The sequence below is a fragment of the Nestor notabilis genome, unplaced genomic scaffold (genome assembly GCF_000696875.1).
Source record: "Nestor notabilis isolate BGI_N333 unplaced genomic scaffold, ASM69687v1 scaffold3537, whole genome shotgun sequence".
Classification (NCBI taxonomy): Eukaryota; Metazoa; Chordata; class Aves; order Psittaciformes; family Psittacidae; genus Nestor; species Nestor notabilis.
Window position 1 is genome coordinate 32,904 of NW_009937645.1, and position 20,760 is coordinate 53,663.

General features: G+C 39.8%; 1 protein-coding gene across 1 annotated transcript in view; it reads right to left on the bottom strand.

The window, feature by feature from the left end:
• Positions 1-20,276, bottom strand: part of RNF38 (ring finger protein 38) — a 29,120-nt gene extending 8,844 nt beyond the window's left edge. The window contains exons 1-7 of the mRNA XM_010018903.1: positions 20,266-20,276; positions 15,619-15,810; positions 10,690-10,903; positions 8,948-9,115; positions 4,834-5,004; positions 2,869-3,030; positions 504-610 (exon numbers count right to left, since the gene is read on the bottom strand). Coding sequence (XP_010017205.1) covers positions 504-610; positions 2,869-3,030; positions 4,834-5,004; positions 8,948-9,115; positions 10,690-10,903; positions 15,619-15,810; positions 20,266-20,276 — 1,025 coding nt within the window. The remainder of the gene's footprint in view (positions 1-503; positions 611-2,868; positions 3,031-4,833; positions 5,005-8,947; positions 9,116-10,689; positions 10,904-15,618; positions 15,811-20,265) is intronic.
• Between the last annotated feature and the right edge of the window lie 484 nt (positions 20,277-20,760).

A 20,760-nucleotide genomic window follows, 5' to 3' on the forward strand; every position in this document is an offset into this window, starting at 1 on the left:
ACACTACGATTAATTCCTAGATGTTAATTGTCCTGCAATTTTTCCAGGAACGGCTAATCAAAGGCAGAGCAGAAATTCAACAGCTCTAGAAGATCAGCAGTTTAGCCAATTAAAAGCAACACATCACAAAAACCTCTCAGCCTTGTATTTCATAATTAAGAACGAAATCAAAAAAGATTTATTTCATAAGTGAAGGTTCCTAGGACTTTATCCCACAGTGTAAAACCATGCCTCTAATAAGGGTATCAAAGAATGAAGTTTAGAAATGTGCTGAAGATTCTACAGAGAGTTCAGAAACAAAGAGGCTCCTGTGCCTCAAAAAAGGGTGTATGTTATTTGAAACAGGCTGAAGAACTATACAGAAATGGAAGGTTTCCTCCTCTCTGGGACAGCTGAACTTTGACTGCTTCTGGTAGAGTCCAACCATATAATGTGCCAAGACTTGCTGAAAGTCAAGTGACTTCTTGATAGTCTACATGGAAGCAAATATATTTTGAACTTACAGCACGTAAGGTAATAGGCTGGGATGGTAAGGGTGGTGTGGTAGTGGCTGCTGTGATCGGTATCTGCTGCGCCCTGCGAGTCTTCGAGGCATGAACGGTGGGTAAGGCTGTAAGGAAGAAGACAATAAGCTTCAACTGGAACTTGTGTCCAGTTCTGGGCTCCCCAGCACACAACAGACATGGACGTACTAGGGAGAGTAAAACAAAGGGTGACTAAGATGTGACTGGAGTATCTCATGTATGAGAGCTGGGACTGTTCAGGCTGAGAAGACAAGGTTCAGGGGGACCTCATCAATGTGTATAAATACCTGAAGGGAGGGTGCAAAGAAGATGGAGCCAGGCTCTTTTCAGTGGTGCCCAGTGACAAGACCAGAGGCAATGGGCACAAACTGAAACACACGAGGCTCAGTCTGAACATCAGGAAATACTTGTTGCCCACAGAGGTGGTGGAGTCTCCTTCCTTGGAGACAGTCAAAAGATGCCTGGACACAGTCTTGGGCAATCAGCTTTACGTGACCCTCCTTGAGCAGGGAGGTTGGACCAGACGACCTCCAGAGGTCCCTTCCAACCTCATTCAGCTTTTGAGACTGTGATTCAACATTTTGTTTTCTTAATCAGGAAATGAAATGAAACCTGAATATTGAAACCCACTTTCAATAAAGCATTATTAAAAAGACCCAGCCTCTGCTCAAATACAAAAGAACCTCAGCCTCAGTTTGAAACAATGCCCATCAGTAACACACAATCATGCCATTCCATATGAAAAAGAGATAATTCACAAATCCTTGCAAGCTCTTGTGTGATAGTCCACATGCAGGCTCATTTGGGAAACAGGGCTTGAACTGCTGACTCCTTTGTAAACATAAAAGCCCAGGTTTTAGATCTGGTGCTGTTCCACAGACTTGTGCATGAGTGGGCGAGTAAACAAGCTTTTAAAAAAGATTTTCAAAAAAACTCTTAAAAATATCGAAACAAACCCATTAACTGTTATGCAGTGGTGTATATTTACATTTTTGTTAAAGAATCAGACTCTAAAAGTCTTTACTAACATGCTCTTCTTCTTCCACATTTTAAAGTTGGGCAAAAGCCCAACACCACCAATGAATAGCCTAAACCCCCGCTTAACATTATAATGGAAATACTACCAATAGGTAGCCCATGTCACACATAAAATTTACATATGAATATAAACGCACTGCAAAAAAGCACGGGTTATCTTCTTGAAAGCAAGATCTCAAACTAGACATAGCAAGTATCAATTTTCCCACTTTTATGGATTCTGCAGTCCAAAAATAGAAACTTTTGTGTTCACTGAGTGAAAAGGAATCAGAAATGCAGCCATCCTACCATAATTTAAAAAAACCCCAACAATTTCATAGAGATTCAGGATTGCTTTATAAAGGACTGTATGATTACTTGTAATACACCTCTATTCTACTCCCTAGTGATATATAAACCACAGCTGAAGCATCAAGGAGGACAAACGCTAAATAATCTGCAAAAAATGGTATTGTGTTCTTCATCTACTTTAAAGACTGAACTTGAAAATCAAGAAAGGCTCACATCAACCAAAATGTTTGTGATTAGACTGTAATTCATCTAGAAAAAATGCTGAATAAAATACAAGCAGTTTATGAAAGTTCTTAAGTGCTTTCATCTCCAGAGTGGCTCACAATGACTGAAAACTTCACTGAAAATCTGTACACCTTTAGTTAAACAGTGAGCTAAGTATTTAACGGTGGAGACTTGTTTGAACCTTTACAAGGACTGCAGCAAGCATTTAAACAGGTTGAATGATTTCAAAAACACTTAAATAAAGAGAAGGTATCTGTATATCCTGTAGCTGCAGGGCCTAAAAATTCATTCTCACTTAAAATTTTAAATCACAATATGCTGTAAAACCTGCTGTCAACTTCATGCACAGTCAACTTAATGCAGTCTACATTACGGAAGCACTTTGTACCATACACTCTGAGTAAGAACTATTTCTAAAGCATTCTAGCTTCCCTGACTTGTGGAAACTCAACATACAACGAAGAATTAGCTAGAAGTGACAGTAGCTTTTCTAAACTGTACTAATGAGTTTCTGCAATAGAAGTCCTGGTCTGTGTGGCAACATGGAATGTTTTCTAAGTAACTGCTGTGGCACTCTGCAGATAATATTATCAGTAATCATGTGCTGGTGTCATTAAGTTACCCTTGACTTGATTAAACCAGTTTAAAGTAAATGCCATGCTCTGCAGCTACAGCCAATAATAGAATACACTGCAAGAAGTGCCACTTTTGAACAAAATGTACCATAGAGTAAAGATCAAGCATGTCAATGCAACACTGATGATAATATAACAGAGAAAACAATACTTACAACACCAAATGACACCTCCTGGTGTAAGGGATCATGGGTTAGGAATTGGAGAGGTGCTGAAGGAGGCAATGTTGGTGGATGGGCTGAAGGAGGGTATGTAAAACCTCCTACAGGAAGATGTTCTCCAAGCAGTTCTACTTCATTTTCTATCCTTTGAAGTGGCTAAAAGGAAAAAAAAACAGAGAGGCTTTCTTGCAATAAGAGAGATGAATTTTTCTCCAGTAAAAACCCTGCAATCCTAGATGTATATTCTGAGCTGCTGTGGTCAATATTATACGGCAATAAATAAATAAAATGTACAGGTATAATTGTACTCAGTTTCACATAGTAACTTTGTGAACAATTCCTGTGTCATTAACAGTACCAAAAAGCAAAGACAACACTACACATTTGATATAAATTCACCTTTTCAAGCTAGCCATGCTTATAGATCAGGAATTTATGCAAGCTAGCAAATATAGGAGTGGCTGTAATTTCCTGTGTCTTGCATTTTTCAGGACAAATATTTGCTCTCCTTCATGCCAGGCTGCTCTCACTGTACAACTATGTGAGAGAAGAAAATAAACAACCATAGACAAGAACTGAAAACATGCCACCAAATCTGAAAAGTGGAGAGGAAACATGGCAGGTCCAGTGGATAAAACTGCTAATGATATTGAGCAACCAAGCAAAGGCTTTCCTAGGAGGGTCATGCAAGCAGTCCTATCAAGAACATGCAGTCCAGAGGTTTCAGCAGTGTGAGATTCCAGCTCAGTATTGTAATCTAGTTGACTATAGTACATCAGTCAGGCTCAAAAGCGCTCAAGAAATAACCAGGAATTGTCAATGTTTCATTAATACACCTTTCTGTTCCTGACACTGAATTCCACCATTTCAAGAAATTCAGCTAAGAAAGCCAAACCAAAGGAATATTCTGTTTCCTTGTTATGCAAAGCAAGCTTTAAACACAAGGTACTCTTAGACCATTAAGACACAAATTTTTTGCCAGAGCTGAAAGTTGACAGGCAAGCCTAGTCAGTAACCTAAGTAAGCAACCCAAGCTAAAGCCTGAGCTAAACCCCATGCTTTTTCTAAAGGAAAATCTTATAAAGATTACCACTGAAAACCACTTTTCCAGCTCTCCTCCCATCATCACAACACAGTGATTACCACCCTAACCACACCTGAGACATGGCGTGGAGAAGTCTTAGCAGTGTTCGTAAATGACAAAGAAGCTGTTTTCTATTTCTGTCTCAGTGAAATACTGGCATCTTCTAGTCAGGAGGATCAAACAAATGGACATGAGTATACAAATGACCTCACAGCAAGAGCTGTAGGCCAGAACTGAAAGTCTAATCACCCCCAAATCCAAAACAGAGTCACATTTTTCCATGTCTGTATATAGTCTTTATCACTAAGCCAGTCTGCTTAAGCAAAGGTGTGAGTAATTCTCATAAGTGGAAAAAGAGGGGGGGGAAAAAAAAAAAAAAAGAAAGGGATACTGGAGGATTTTTAATGTCTGGACAACCTACGGTCATTATGTTCTAGGAAAAGCACTGATCATTTAAAAATTGACTGAGAATACAGAAAAAGCATGTAATGAAAGCAACATTCTGTGCTTTCTTCTCTCTCTCTGCTAAGCTTTTCTCTGAGACCACTACTGCACTACACGACCTCCTCTGGGCTCTCTTCTGCTTCCTGGGAAAGAAATACGTAGAGGAATAGTTGGTGAAGCAAATATACATCCTTTTAGTAGAAGTAAAGGCCTATGGCGAAAACAGCTGATGAAATTTGGAGAAACACCATAAACTTTAAAACTGTTTTTCCACCTTCACACCAAGTGGTTACAGACTTCCTAAGGATGCATAAGTACAAAACCCCACTACTTTAAACAAAATCCTTCTGTTTCCTCAACCAGGTATTGGCACTATTTGCCCAACCAGTCCTACCAGTTGTACACAGAGGTGGGTAAGAATCTTTACTTACCGACCGTGACTGCTGTGCTTGGAAAGGAACAAACTGTCCTGGAGGAGGCAAGTGAGGAGGGTGGTGCGGAGAGATGTGAGGAGGATGCAAAAGGAATGGGTCGCTAGAAATGAGGGGTGGAAATGCTGCATATGGTACAGGTAGGTGCTGGACTGAGCACGCCTGAAGCATCTGAAATAAAATGAAAACAAAATATTTTTGTCTCTAGCACAAACATCCCCTATAGAACATTCTCTATTCTGGAAAGACATCATTAAAACAAAGCAGTTCTCTTGCCTCCTTTGTAAAGCCTCCGTAGCACACTTAAGTAGTAACTCATTCAAATACCCAGTGGCTAGTGCAGAACAGACCAGAGCGTGACATCTGCTAGGTGCAAAGTAGCTATCCCTTCTCACCAGCTAGAGTGGGAGTTAAGGTTTTCAATACTCCAAGATTAGAGAGACTTGTAAGTGATGAGCAGATACATTTGTCCTAGCTAATTTTATTTTCCCCACGTATTACCTTCAAGATGACATGCCAAAGCAATGGCCTTGCAACCATGCTAAGCTTTTTATGGAGCCGAGACTCTGAGCTGCCAAGACTGTGCTTTAAAAGCTCTGTTGCCTCATACCCTAAGAATAATTCTTAAGATCTGCTTTGAGGTGTGCACTTTAAGATGAGCTCCATAATCTGAAGGCAGCTCCCTGAGTGACGGCCACTGTGGGAAACAGCCCTTTTCCTCTCCTCTTTGACATTCCTCACACAAAAGCAACACTGGGCACTGAAGTCTGTACACTAAAGTGATGAAGGCACTGCAGGGGAGCAGAAATGTGCTTTGTGGAAGTGTTTGGTTTTACTTCCAACTCTAGATATGGAGAAGCAAGAAAACCAGCATTCTCTTTTTCTTGCTTTTTGATCCATCGTCAGCATGTCAGGCATTTATGTTACGTTTCTGACAATTAAAAAAGCAATTAATAAGATACCTGCTATCAAATCTTACGAAGAAAGAGGATCCAGCTCTGATCTGTGATTTTTTGTTTTTAGTCATGAAACACAAAATATACTGTGCACACTGACTATAATGGCATAAAATAGTTGAAACACAGTTTTTAAAATCAGATTAAAGTAGCAGAGGTGGAACTATCACCTCAATTTACCATGACTGTGATCAAACATAAATCCATACATGCACTGGAACAGCTGCAGATTAATTTGATCTGACTACTGTTGTTTCTTAGATGCTGACTGTTCTTTCACCCTTAGCTTCTAAGTAATTTTTCTTAAAAAGAAATACAACAGGCAAGTGTTTCTGTTATTAAAATACATTTTTTATTGTATTTACTAAACCGAAAACTTTTCTCTGAAACAGCTGAGGATAAATTTGCAGGTAGAACTCCTCATAGTGTTCTTTAAAACAGGAGGCACCTTGAGGAACATATTAAAATATGTTGCATCCCAACATTCTGTATGGTGAAGAGCACCACGATAGCTCAAACACATGTTTGGAATGACCTGTGCTATGCCCATGACACTTTTTAAGCTAGAGCAAATGAGACTGCATTATCTTCAAAGTGTAGAAAGATGAAAACTCCTTGTTTATTCATTCAGGCTTTTGTAAAACTTGTGCTGTTTGAACATAGGCTTCCAAGAAGTGTCAAAACTGATGAAGGTGTACCATGAATGACATTTGTTTATTTTATAGTTATATATGCAGTGAGAGAGACAAATATTGCTGAAGTAACAAACAGATACTGGGAAGTTCACAGATGAAGCTGGTGAGCAAGTTGACATGCTGGAGGACAGGACTGCCTTCCAGATGGACTTCTATAGGCTGGAGAAACTGGTTGACAGCAACCATGTGAAGTTAAAGGCAAATGAGAAGTCTGGCGCTGGAAAAGAATAACTCCATGGAGCAGGACATTTTGAGACTGGTTGGTGAGCAGATTTGCAGGAATAAAGGTTGAGTTCTGGTGGACATGTCAGTATGAGAACACAAGAGCCACAGTGTACTCCTGCAGGCCTGCTGCATGCTGGAAGGCATTACCAGCAGTGTAACTGGTGGGTCCAGTGAAGTGATTCCATCCCTCCACTGAGACCTTGTGAAACTGTATCTTAAGTCTTGAGTTCAGTTTTGGCCTCCCCAGTGCCAAAGAAAGACACTGATGTACTGAAATAAACCCACTGAAATAGCAGCATGATGACCACGAACTTGGAGCACACTGCATAAAAGAAAAGGCTGCAGAACTCATTTGTTCTGCCTTAGAAAAATAAGCAAAGACCTTACGATTGCCTTTAGCTACTTCATGAGAGCAGATAGGCATAACCTGACTCTTCCTCAGAGGGGGTAACAAGGACCAGTGCAACCAAGCTGCAGCAAAGAAAATTCAACCAGATACACAAAAGAAAATCTTCAACACTGGAGCTGAGGCTTTAGAGAGGTTGTGAATTCTCCACCCTTGGAAACTGGTTCTGCTCTCAACAAGTGGCCTTCAGAGCCCTTCCTAACTTACATTATTCATCAATTCTGTGACATAATAGACGAAAGCATAGAGTCTGCCTGCTGATCTTACATACACTCAACCTTAATTCTTTATATTAATAATATTATATATTTATATATTATATCCATGCTCTCAATACACTTGATTAACTGTTGTACATTCAGTCCAAACAACCTGGTTAGAGCTTTACTCCTGTGTATATATTTAAAGTAGAGCTGCATTGTTGAATTATAAAACATTTTATGAATTACACAGGTAATATAGCTGTTCAAAGCAGGGGGTAAGATATCTGTTGTTTGGATTTCTCTAAGCCCCAGAATAATTATAGCTTTTTCTCTGCTGTTGTTTTTCAAGACATGTGGCTTTCTTGCCTTTCTGAATTTACTATGCAAGTACCGTTCTCATCTCTGTGTACCCAATCTGAGATTGCTTTGCTCCACTAACACCACCACTGAAGAGAAGAAAACTGTTGTCTCTCATTCTGCCTCAGCGGCTGAGCCAGGTAAAAGATGTTCTCCAATTTGAAAAGTAAGGGAAAATATTACCCACAAATACTCCAGACTGGCCAGCAGTATGCTGCAGACATTATTGTCTGTCATGGGGATAAATGCCACTCAAGATGAATGCACATTACACTCACTCTTCAATGAGCAGCTTATGGAAATAGGTGGTCCCATCAATGGTTTTGTGTCAGTATCACAGGCTTGTTCATGCCCTCAAGTCACAAAACACACAACAGGAAAAGTTCAGTTACACACTGCTGGCAAATGCACAGCTGGCAGAGATAAGTGTTTATATCAACACTGTAAACAGTGACTGGACACTATATATAGTATTTCTGTATGATGTTACAGATTTATGTTAGAAAAAGGAGGAGGAGAGGGGAAGTAAGCCTTCCAGTAGGTTCTGCAACCTTCATTTGTACTGCTGAAACTTCTCAAGGTACACTCTTCAGCTCTGTGCCTGTTAACACTTAATGGTGACATTTCCGCAGAATGGTAGCATCAGAATGCTATGATGTGGAAATTGGTTATCTCTGAGCTGACACATAAAAAATCCTGAGAAAACACTTCAAATTATCTCAAATTTAAAGCTGGCAAGTTAGCCAGTTAAGGCACTTCATTTTGTTCCCAGAGAGGCACAGAGAGACATCATGATTAAAGAACATTTTAATTTTAATTCATTTTATGGGAGCATTTTGAGCAACATAAAAGCCTTTCTCAGCTTTTAAGTCAGATCTTTCAGGATCTTACTACTTCTCAGAATAAAACTGACTTTCGAAAATCAGACCTTTTGGTACATAACTAATTCCTGAACAATGTCTCTAAGGTAAGATTTTTTTCTAGGTAAGCTGCCTAATATAAGCCTTAGAATCCTTCCTCTTCATATCTGAAAGTATGCAGAATAGCTGCCGCTAAGAAGTAATTCCATAAACTAGCATTCAGTTTGAGTTAAAAACCTCAAGACTCTATCCTATAAGCAGTCGTACTGTATAAAGACAGTGGGTAAGTACCATATGCTTACCAGCTCTAAGGCCACTGCAATTTACCACAGGGGGACAAAATGGCTATTTTCAACACAATTTAAGCCACACAAAGGTCTAGGATTAAAGGTAATTACACAGACCCACTTACTGGGGGAGGCACACTGCAAACTGGAAGGTGCTGCCCACTGAAAACCACTGAGCAGCCTGGCACCTGCTGTGCACTGCAGGCTGGGATGTGCTGGCCGGTGCAAAGCGGTATCCCATGCGGAGCCACCGTGGTCACTGTATACGAGACAGGAACTGTGCCCTGATGGATCTGCAGCAACAGGAGAGACAGTGTTTAATCACTTACTGTAAAATCTTAACAGTGATGTACAGCATGATGAGTAAGCTTTTACCTACGTATCAGAACAATAAATACTCACATCTAAGGTGTAAAAGGAGGCATATGCTTATAATTCCTGTTCATGAAAATATTCTTTTCAATGGAACAATTCCTACTGATCAGCAGTTGCTGGGCAAGGCCAAGCAGGATATCTCAGCTTAAAATGCTAAAACTGCAAAAGCATCTTAGAGTCACTCAGAGGCATCTTGAACTCTATTAAGCCTGCCCGCACTAGTACAGTTAGTTCTTAAAAAATAAGGTAGCAGTAACTCCCCCATACAAGCTAATCTAAAAGTAGTTGAAGAATTTTCTCAACTCTGAAGGCACTGATTCAACAATAATTCAGAAAATTGTATCCTTAAAGACCAAGAAAATTGTGTAGATTTTCTTTCTTCTAAAGACCCCAAGCTCTTCACTCACTCTCAGACTGAGCCGAGTCTCCTAGCCTAAATGTAAGAGATCAGGTAACCAGAAAGCTGAAAACATAAAGTAAACATGACTATGAGGCAGCAGACCCCAAGTAGCCATATTTATGTAAGGAAACAGACCCATGTAACCTCATTTTCTAGCTAGTTACATTACCTAGAATGAATCATCAAATTGAGATAAAAAGATATTCTGGACATGCAAATCACGTGTGATGAGTTTGTTTACTTGGATGATTTTGTTTTGTTTGGGTTTTTTGTTTGAACATTAAACATATTTATGATGCTCTAATAAAGCTGAAGAGGCTGAAGTGTCACAGAGCATGGATTAATAAAAAAGTAATTATTTCAAGGAAATTTCCCTTCCTTCATGATCTGCTAAAATGAAACCAGCTTGCTTGAAGCTGAACAAGAACAGCCCATTAGGAAGTCAGAATGACTTAATATCCAGTCTAAACCTCCCCTGGCACAGCTTGAGGCCATTTCCTCTTGTCCTGTCACTTGTTACCTACCTGGTAGCAGAGACCAGCCACCTCCTGGCTCCATCCTCTTGTCAGGTAGTTGCAGAGAGCCATAACGTTCCCCTGAGCTTTCTCTTCTCCAGACTAAACACCCCAGTTCCCTCAGCCATTCCTCATCACACTTGAGCTCCAGGCCCTTCACCAGCTCCATTGCCCTTCTCTGGACCTGCTCCAGCACCTCTTGTAGTAAGGGGCCCAAAACTTCTATTACAGGTTCTCCATTACAGAACTGTATGCCAACTGCTGTTGCAGACAGGAATTAATTACGTTCTAGACCAACCACATACCTCATTTTTCATGGCATTTAAGGAGAAGTTGGTTAGGCTTGGATGGCTAATTTAGTTATGCAACAATAATATCATGAGCTTTGCTATTGTGTAGGCAACCCACTACAGGCATCATAAATTTTACTTCTAAGTATTGTATTTTAGCTATTTAAACACTACTAAGCTAAGGAAAGGTATTCACATGAAATAGAATACATTCTTAATTATCCTATCACATCTTCATTGCATTAACTTAAATTCAGAACCTTCTGTTTGTACTCTGAAACTCTCACCTGATCGTGAAGGTCAACCATCACTGCATTCTGCTGTGGTGGGTGAGCCGCTGGGTGCAACAGGCGAGGAGATACATTCGGTGGGCGAAAGGCTCGAGGCTCTTCTATTGCTTGCTGCTGTCCATAGGAGAGATGGTGATAGTTTTCATCCTGGCTAATGGAATTATGTCTAGATAAACGATCTCTCCTTGTTCTCTGACGTCGAACAGGAGGACTGGAAATGCATTAAAAAAATTAGAGATTACATAAATGACACAAATCCTTCTTAATAACTAAAACCACAAGAGAATCAAGACTTTTTTTTGTTTTTTACACTGAAAGATTTTACTAAACAAGTTTATTAGATTGGAATAAAACTTCTTAATGACAAAATTACTAAAAGCCTTATAGATGACACTTTTTTTAGCATAAAAGTGCGCAATGGAGCATAATTGAATGCTGTAAATGAAACCAGCAGGAGAACTTTTATGTAAATATTAACCTGCTAAAAGAAAAAAAAAAAAAAAAAAAGGCACTTGAATTGCCAAAACACGTTCTCAAACGTCAACACAACAAAATCTCAAGACATTTCTGTGCGTTCATTCTAGGTGAAAAGCCTTCATTACACGATCACAGAATTCCAGAGGGTCCTTGCTCCACCTAGGGCACAGAATGGTTGCTCATTTAGTGATGGCAGACAAAGCAGCAGACTGAAGAAACAAATGCATTTTCCAGCTCTCACTGGTCACTACACAATTGAGTGCCTCATACAATTCTCTCCAGCAGATCCTGGGAAATTGTGACTGTGGTAATCTTTCTTTTTCAGAGTGGAGAACAGTCACATAGATGGATTTAGACCAGAGCATCCACCTCTCCTTAGCAACTGATCTACAGGCATAGGATTTAATTACATATTCTATTATAATGTATATAATTGTGTGTCTCTTCTGAGCAGAGCTACTGCTATCTTGACCTGAGACTCCTGTCAATCAGAGACTAGCAGCTCAGGTTCAACACTCCGAATAATGATGCAAACAAAAGTATCAAACTCACTATGAGAAGGTCTGATTCAAGTCACTTCTCAGTTATTTGGAAAGGGGAAGAACTGAAAGCACAAAAACCATCCCCTATTACTTTCAATACATGCCTTCCCATTTCCACAACACATAAAATACAGGTCCCAGAGGCTACACGGGACAAATGGTTTTCCACTTGTGTAACAGGCTGAAGGAACCAAATTGCACAGAAGAAAAAAAAGAGGGAGGAAGAAGAAACAAGGAAGGAGGAGAGGTCTTTGGAGATGTGATCTTGTCTGCTCCAACAGTACGTGGAAGAGAAATTAACAGTTTTCACTCTCACTATTCCCACTGCTATTAAAAAAAACAAAACAGAACAAAACAAACCCCTGAAACCTGTTGACAAATTCCAGACATTCCTCAAGTCAAGTCCAACCTTCATGCTGCGTGGAACAGATACACTCTGTGGAAGGGGAAGCATGTTCAGATGCTACTCTGACTATACGGTAAGATGTCTCAAGCCACTGTTCTTCTGCCCTATTTCACAGCGATGTTATGCCATTATCGCCTTTCTGAGAACTGACACAAATGCTCATTCACAGAAGGTCAGACAGAAGGCATAACACCAGATTCACACAGACCATTCTTCAACAAACAACAAATGCATAGCCTATTTATCTTTACGAATTACCATGAACATACAAGCTGTGCTTTCTTCTAAGCACCAAGCAGCTAAATTTCATCTCACTAATGTATTCGTTTTAATCCCAGTCTCCTTTCCCACACTTTTTGTTATGCTCTCCATCTCCGTACTACTAATATGATACACCTGCTACATTCTCATTAGATGAAACTGGTATATAAGATTTCTAACCACACAGCTATTAGTGAAAAAAGATGTTCTACTTTTTTGAGTACTAAGGTTGCTTTAAAGTTGCTGTTTCCTGCTATGAAACAGAAATGCTCTGATTACTTGAACATAAAATGTCTATGCAAGGACTTTTGTTTGGAAAAACTGCAGGGATAGAGGGAAGTTACAAAAAATAGATCTAATGCTTTGTAAGGAGACAAACATAAGTTCTCAAACTGCCCCCAGCACTTAGACCACGTAGCTTCTCATAAAACTATTCCTACCGCTGTCTTTCCTACAAAGTCTGGCTTTACTTTTCTATGAACCCAGAATGATGAGTAAGCAGCCAGCAAAACCTGGGATTACTTCTGGAGTGAGAGAAGTGAGAAGGATGTTCTCAAAAAACGCAAGAGTATTTGTTTAGGGTTTTTTTTTTCCCTTCCCCTGTGCAGAATTACAAAGAAACTATACTTCAGCAAAATTCAGAGCATCCAGATACATAGCTCTACATGCTTCCTGAATTATTAGAAACTACTCCAGAAGAATTGTCAAGACATGGGTCTAAAATACTATTTAACGTCAGTAATGAACTTGTGTTTGAAGTCCTTACTACTCACAAAAAACTTAGCCTCTGATTTTACATGCACAGTACAAACATGGTAAATGCTTGGTTAAAACAAAGAGATGGAATGGAAAAGGTGGAAAAGCGCAGGCATTCCTACCCTGACGTAGGAAGAGCCATCCAAAGGTATCCAGAACTGCAAAGTCAGCGTTTGCAGATCTTAAGTGTTTCCTAACAAGGGTCATTTCTTTGCAGCAACAGAGTCTTACAATTCTGTTAGTTCAGAATTACATTCAATAGAAGGAGAAAAGGAAGCACAGATAAAAGGTGAGGCACAGCAATGGCACAGATCTCCCCATTTCACAATGACTAATAAAGGTAAGTTGGAAAGGCCTCTTTTGTTTCATACAGGCACGCTTTTACATTCGTACTTTATCTGTATCATGACTAGTTGGACAAAAATAACATTATTTCTGCAAATTCATACCAGAAGCCTACTTTTCTAAACACAGTATTTATTTCCTTACAATGAATCTGAAAAAAACCACAATGACTTTGGGCACTCTTGTGCTAGACACAGCACAAAACCCCTAATACAAAGAGATAATGTCCAAGTAGTAACCAAGACAATGAAAAAAATCCAGATGATAAAAACCAGCACAGCCAACAGGAGTGAACTGGTAGGACAAGAGTTAATGCTGGTGACGGTGGGTCAGAGTGATGTCCACACCACATACACTGCAGACTTTTATTCTGCACTTGCTCTAGTCTGTTCCCTTGAGCTGAATGACCATTTACAACTGCAGTGCACCTTTCATTTCTCTTCATCTGAGAAACTCTAAGACCAGTCTGTGATGGAATGAGAGAAAACAAAGCAGGGAAAAGGGGAAACTGGCTTCAAAAGCACATGCATAACCTCATCTAAAGCATGAACAACAGATGCACTCACAATGATCTCAAGGAATCAAGCTCTGCTCCATGAGAATGGTTATTAGTTCTTATATGGCCCCAGAATATTCTAAAACTCAAAAAGACTCCTAGAAAACAAGAGACATGTATGTGTTGTTTTCCCTATCAAGCCTGTTTCAGGAGAGGAGACTGGCTGTGGTACTATCCTGGAACTGATCTAGAGCTAACTCAGATGCAACAGTGCAACCAAGCTAAAACATGCTCTGATAAAGCACAGAGGAACATTTATCTCCTACACATCTCATTCTTCTCTTCCATCCCACAGTACATCCAAACTGTCTAGATTCAGCTGTTTGACATTTAGCTTGTTACACACTCTATTTACTCTGCAGTAGACATTAATGAACACTGCAAAGAAATTTATGTAGGCTGGCTGGACATCAAAAAAGGCCAAACGCAGCATGTTCTAGGCATCTCAGTTCAAACCATTTTAAGGTAAAAACCACCGTGGATCAAATGCCCCTGCAGAGCATCCCTATACTAAATCGTACAGAAGGCCTGATCTTCTGTCTTTACAATAACCCTGCAAGTTCACAATTTAACCTTTTTTTGATGTCTGACAAGCTGCTTCAAGATCTGTGTATTTCGAATGCCACTCACTGAAAGCTTTCAGACTCATGGACTTAAAGCAAAGATAAAAAAACAGAAAGTTTTAAGGTCTCTTGCCTTGAAAGTATCCCTGACTGATCATGGTTGACAAATTTGATTTGGATAATCAGAAGAAAACCAGTTATGTATTTCTTAGGTCTAATATTTCATATTCATGAAGAAGCACAGACACTTCAATTTTATATAAACCAAGCCACAATATTTCTCAGAAGCAAAACAGAGGGATGGTGTGTTTTAACCTTGATTAGATGACTCAGCATTTTTGAGGCAGAATGTGACACAATGAAAGCTTGTGTTTTGGATTACTAGTTTAACTATAATAGTAAAGAAGTCTGTTGTTTTAAACTTTGCTATACTATCAGCCATCCAGGCACCAGTTCAACCTGGTCATCTACATCTCTATTCTTCCATGACCACTGGAACTTCTTTGATAACCTCTGCTTTGAGAGGTTATTGAGAGCCACAAGATAAAACCAACATGAAAATCTAACTCCTATTATATATTTGTGAATCACCTACCTCAGAAACGACACTGTGTTAACCTCCCCACCCTCCCCAGTCAGCATCCCTCATTTTTGTTCAGATTGCTCATATGTATGGAAATGATTGTGAGTGCAGTGAAAATCATGGTACTGCATCAACAACTCTCAATATCTTTAGGAGTACCTGATTAGAAAGGTGGGTTTTTTTGCACTTTTCTAAAGTGCAGAGCAAATCAGCCTCATGATTAAAAATGTTAATGACCACTCCCTTCCTGGAGTTGACTATTCACACCAATCACACTTCCAGTAACTTTTCAGCTACAACTAACAACTTACAGCTCAAAGGAAGTGTTAATGTGTTTTCCATGTGTGATTTAGCCAGTGCTGCCTGAAATACACCTCCCTTGAGCTGAAATCAGGAAGAGTAAGAAATTGCACCCCCAATCTACACAGCTTGCTTACCTCCTCCTGTTTCGTGCCGGTGTGTTGCATCGTTCCCCTGAGAAGTGGTGTTGGCTGGGCCGAGCCAAAGGAGGCTGCCTGTTTGGTGTCATCTCCCATGGTCGCATTGGTGGTGATGGAGCTGGTGATGCTGCTGAATAGTCAAAGACTGAATGGGAAAGGCGTTGTCGCTTGGGACTAGGACTGTCTTCGCTCTATGCCAGTTAAAAACAAACAAAACAAAACCAAAACCCACCTCCGGATGAGTGAATTACAGTCCACACTTCATATTGCTTTGCAGCTAGCATTAGGAGTGACTTACTGAAGACTGCACTACACCACCATGAAATTAAACATGCGCAAGAAGTTGACTATTTATTACCTTTGTAACACAAACTGGTGATGGCTCCCTAACCCTTAAAAGGATAACTACTAAATCATATTTTAGCAGCATTGAAAGATAAAAATTCTAACATCCATACAAAACTATGTAAGAGAAGAGTTATGTGAAGAAAATAAGGCATACCCTATTTTACATCCCCTTCTGCCACTGCATTTGTAGACTACGGGAGCATGGAAAAAAATATACTAACAGTCTGCAAAACAGTGTAATCCATACTTGTCAGTGAGCAGATGTCACACAGATCTTGCCCCCTGTATTGCTTCCCTCTCCTTTCAGGTCTGTGCTCAGTGAGTTCATCAGACATTTGCTCTGTACTACAGCCTATTTTAACTCTGCTATCTCAGTACAGTGGTGTTTCATGCTTCTACTTATTCATTAAAAGTACTTACACATAACCTGAAAATAAAATAATGACCTAATAATGACCTAAGTCTGTGTACCTCACTAGAATTCTGCAGTCACTACACAGTGCCTGAAGTTTTCAGTGCTAGTAATATGAAGGCCATTCTTCTCCATGTCATACTCTCACATTTGGTTCTGAACGCAACCAGCTCTCCCCTTCACTACTGAATAATCAAATAGAACTGTCATTCTTCCCAAAAGATCCCACAGATGTCTCTGAATCCAGCAGCAAATGCAATAAATGTCCCTGCCTTTCAACCCACTATTCTGTCAAAATTATCACATACCATGCTGTTAATAAGCATAAACGAAAATACAGAAAAGTAGTTCTACCCAGGAGCTCACCAACTGAACACACGAGAACTAAAAGCAACACAGGAACTTTTACAGTGGATCCATCCTCAAGTCCAAACATCACACAGACTTCTCTGACAGAACACTCCCTCTGCAAGCCAAATCGTGGTATTCTCCTGCCCTCCAACATGTCCACTCAACCCACCACTTCCATTTCAGCATTATTTCAACTAACCAGAATGACCCCAGATAGCTGAAGCAGAGAAAACTGAACTTGTCTGCAATGGCTCCTAACCAGACCCCTCAGAGCCTGGTAACTCACAGGTTGTTAGAGGTCTTATTTCAGATTTACTTGTAGACCAGCCTATGGCATCTTCTGGTTGCTTGCTCTACAGGGGCTGATCATCTTCTGAACACTGTCAGTTGCTTCTTGATAGGTTACCACTGACATACACACGATTGTCAAGGTTCTTTCCAGTGCAAGCATGCTCTTCTTTACCACCTGAAAGTTTTATCCAGCTATTTAAGCAAAAAAGGTACTTTTCCTCTCTTTTGACTTGTGGCCACTTTAACTAAATTCCAGTCCTTTTCAAATACTTTAGCACAAATTGCAGTTTCCCCCTACTACACACCTTATCTCAAGCAATCACTAGTAAAACTCCCCCTCCCCCGACTTCCTGTGCCCCTCCCCACTGGCAGAACACGAGACTGAGAAGTCCTTGACAGGGTAAGCATTAGGGAGCAAGAACTAAAACATCGGAGTGTTATCAGCATTGTTCTCAGACTAAATCCGTAACACAGCACTGCACCAGCTACTAGGAAGGAGAAAAATAACTGTTACATCTACCCTGCAGCCCACAAAAACCTTTATAAGTAAGGAACAGAAAAGGGTCAAAAAAAAAAAAAAAAGAAACAACCCCAACAAAAGCATAAAAATAAAGTAAACAGGGGTGTCCATTTTTAATTCTACATCTATTAGATGTAGAACTATCAGCACAGTTCTAAGGAAACAGGCTGACAATGGATGCATCTGCTTGTGGCTCAACCTCTTTTGAACTCCTTGACCAACTGAACTCAAGCTTTTTAGAGGAAAATAGTTCAAAACAAATTTGTGCACACAAGGGTTCAGCAAAGTACATATCCAGGCAAAGGGTGACTTTTCCCTCAGGTGCTCAACAAGACAAAACTGGAAGAGATCTCTGACAGGTGCCTAGAGAGCAAAACTACTGTGAAAGTAGGTGTTTTGTGAGATTTCAGAGAATGTCACCAACGGACAAATCATAAGGAAACTGTGCTACATTTGTTCTGCCATTCAGAGCTGCTTATTTAATCTGTTTCACTGGTGTGACAGAATAAGTCAGAAAGATGACTTGTGGCACAAGTTGGAGCTTTCAGGATGGGAGTTTTTATAACCTGATGATTTAAGTCCATTCAAAGAGAAACACAAGCCATAAACCCACAGCTAAGTAAGGTATGCTGGGGTCTTGGAAGTGCAAAAGAAAACGTCAAACAGAGGAAGGAAACACCAGGTTTAGTGAAGCTGGCATTAAATAAAACACCAAAGTAATAAAAGGACCACTGCTGTCCTGCCACATTCCATACGTGTCTTGGACTGGGGATCTTCCACTGCTACTGCCCCAATTTAAATCTGGCATCTTTCCTTCCCCTGCCCTAGTACACCCTGCCCTGCAGAAAGCAATCTACTTTGGAGAAGCAGTTCTTGAATGATTTTTCATTTTGTTCATGGAGTGCACCACTTCAAAGACAGTGGAGATGCAAACTGCTAAGCAGTTAGCCTACATCACCACGCCAAATCCCTCACACGCACAGCTATTACAAACCCCGTAATAAGTGGTTCTTGCCCTCTCCAGTAAGCAAGACCAGTTTCGCCCAGAATTGTTTCTCATTAGAAAGCAAAAAAGATAAAATAATTTTTGGAAATGCATGTAAGCATAGATTTAAAATGTAATTATGTCTTTTTTTGTACTGAAAAAGAAATAACCTGAAACTAAGACAGATTTATCTGCAATGAATGTGAAAAAAACCCAAAACAAACCTAAACTCAAGTAAGATTTGGTGTTTTACCTTGGTTTTTATTAAGAAACCAATTTTCATGTGATGAGTGTAGCAAGGTAATACTAGCATGTGCGAAAGCAGAGGGCGCTAATGACAGACACGTCCTGCAGAATTTAAGATTTGTTTTCATGTCATTTTCAACAAGCATGTGGAGTATCTAGTATTGCCAGTATCACTTTGCAATCTACATTACATTGGTCATTAAGTTTAACAGTTTATTTGTGGAGTATGATACTTCCAGCGATGACAGCAACTCCACAAATCCCCAAACCACTCTATTTGCATCTTGCTAACATTCAAAACATTCTCTGGGATTACTGCTGCTTATCACAGCTATTGCGCTACGTATTTTTCTCCTGCCCTGCAGGCAACAAGAGTAGAATGTCTGGAAGCTATCAAGAATATTGTATGGGGCTTTTAATGACTAAGGGAAAAGCACTGCCTTATTTTAGGTATTAATTCAACAAAAACAGCATGATGAACAGAAACATAGATTACTTCATCTTTAAAGTTAACTATGTCAGAACAAAGCTATCAGATTGCTACTAGTAAAAGAAGCAACTTATGCGAGGATGCTAAAACCTACAATCTCATCCCAAAAAAGTCATCATGTCACAAGCATCCCCAGTATTCTGCCCCGTTTTCATCTGTGTGCCCTATAAACTCTTGCAGTGTGATGGTAACAAAGATGATTAAACAGTATGTCTACTCGTAAAATACCCTTTAAAGGAAACATACTAATAAAAGAAATAATTAGAAAATGGTTTGTTATACTTCTGTATATGTTTCTTGCAGAAGATTTTTGTATGTTTTATCTAAATGCTGTTCCACTTCATTTGGGAAAGACTAAATATTTTCACCAACACAACACCCTTTGAGGTGTTTCTTTTCCAGTGAAATTATAAAGATTGCATACACACACACAGAGATGATCAACCATCACAGAAGGAAATTATTATCAAAACAATTCCTGACTGTATCTGAAAATTACTCTTCTCTCCAACACTGCATATTCTCACTTAATGGTCCTGGGAAGTACAAGAAGAAACTGCTCCATACCCTGTTTTGGTTTAAGCCCAGCCAGTAACTCAGCACCACACAGCTGTTTGGTCAGCTTCTTCTACCCCCACCCCAGGCCAGGATAAAGAGGAGAATTGGAAGAATGTGAACCCCACAGGTTGAGATGAGAACAGTCCAATAACTAAAGTATAATACAAAACTACTACTAATGAGGCAAATAGCAAGGGGAGAGAAGATAAAACTAAAAAGGGAAAGGAAAAAACAACAATAAGCACAAGTACTGCACAATACAATTGCTTACCACCTGTCGACTGATACTCAACCCGACCCAAGCAGCGATCTGAGCCTTCCAAGTAACTCCCCCCAGTTCATAATACTGGGCATGATGTGCTGTGGTATGGAATACCTCTTTGGCCGGTTTGGGTCAGGTGTCCTGTCTCTGCTTCCTCCTGGCTTCTTGTGGCCCCCCTCACTGGCAGAACATGAAAGACTGAAAAGTCCTTTATCAGGGTAAGCACTACTGAGCAAGAACTAAAACACTGGTGTGTTATCAGCATTGTCCTCAGACTTAATCCATAACACAAAACTGTGACAGATACTAGGAAGGAGAAAAATAACTGTTACAGCTGAATCCAGGACATACCCTCAATCTCAAATGTAGGGAATAAACTACATCAACCCACAGTCCACAAAGATCGTTATAATACAAGCAAACTAATGTTCAAAGAGAATTTTCAAGCATAGCCTTTCCTTTAGATGTTTTTACACAGGAAGTACAGCCTGATGGATGTACGTCATATAACCCTAAGACAGTGACTGGAAATCTGCAAGTGTATGTTTCCTCTTCATGAATGCATATATCTGTATGAAAAGGCAATGATTTTTCCCATGATACAAACTGATAAACATGAAATTAACAAGCATTTTCAAAAGTTACTATAGGTATCTCATGGACTAGTAAATAGAGC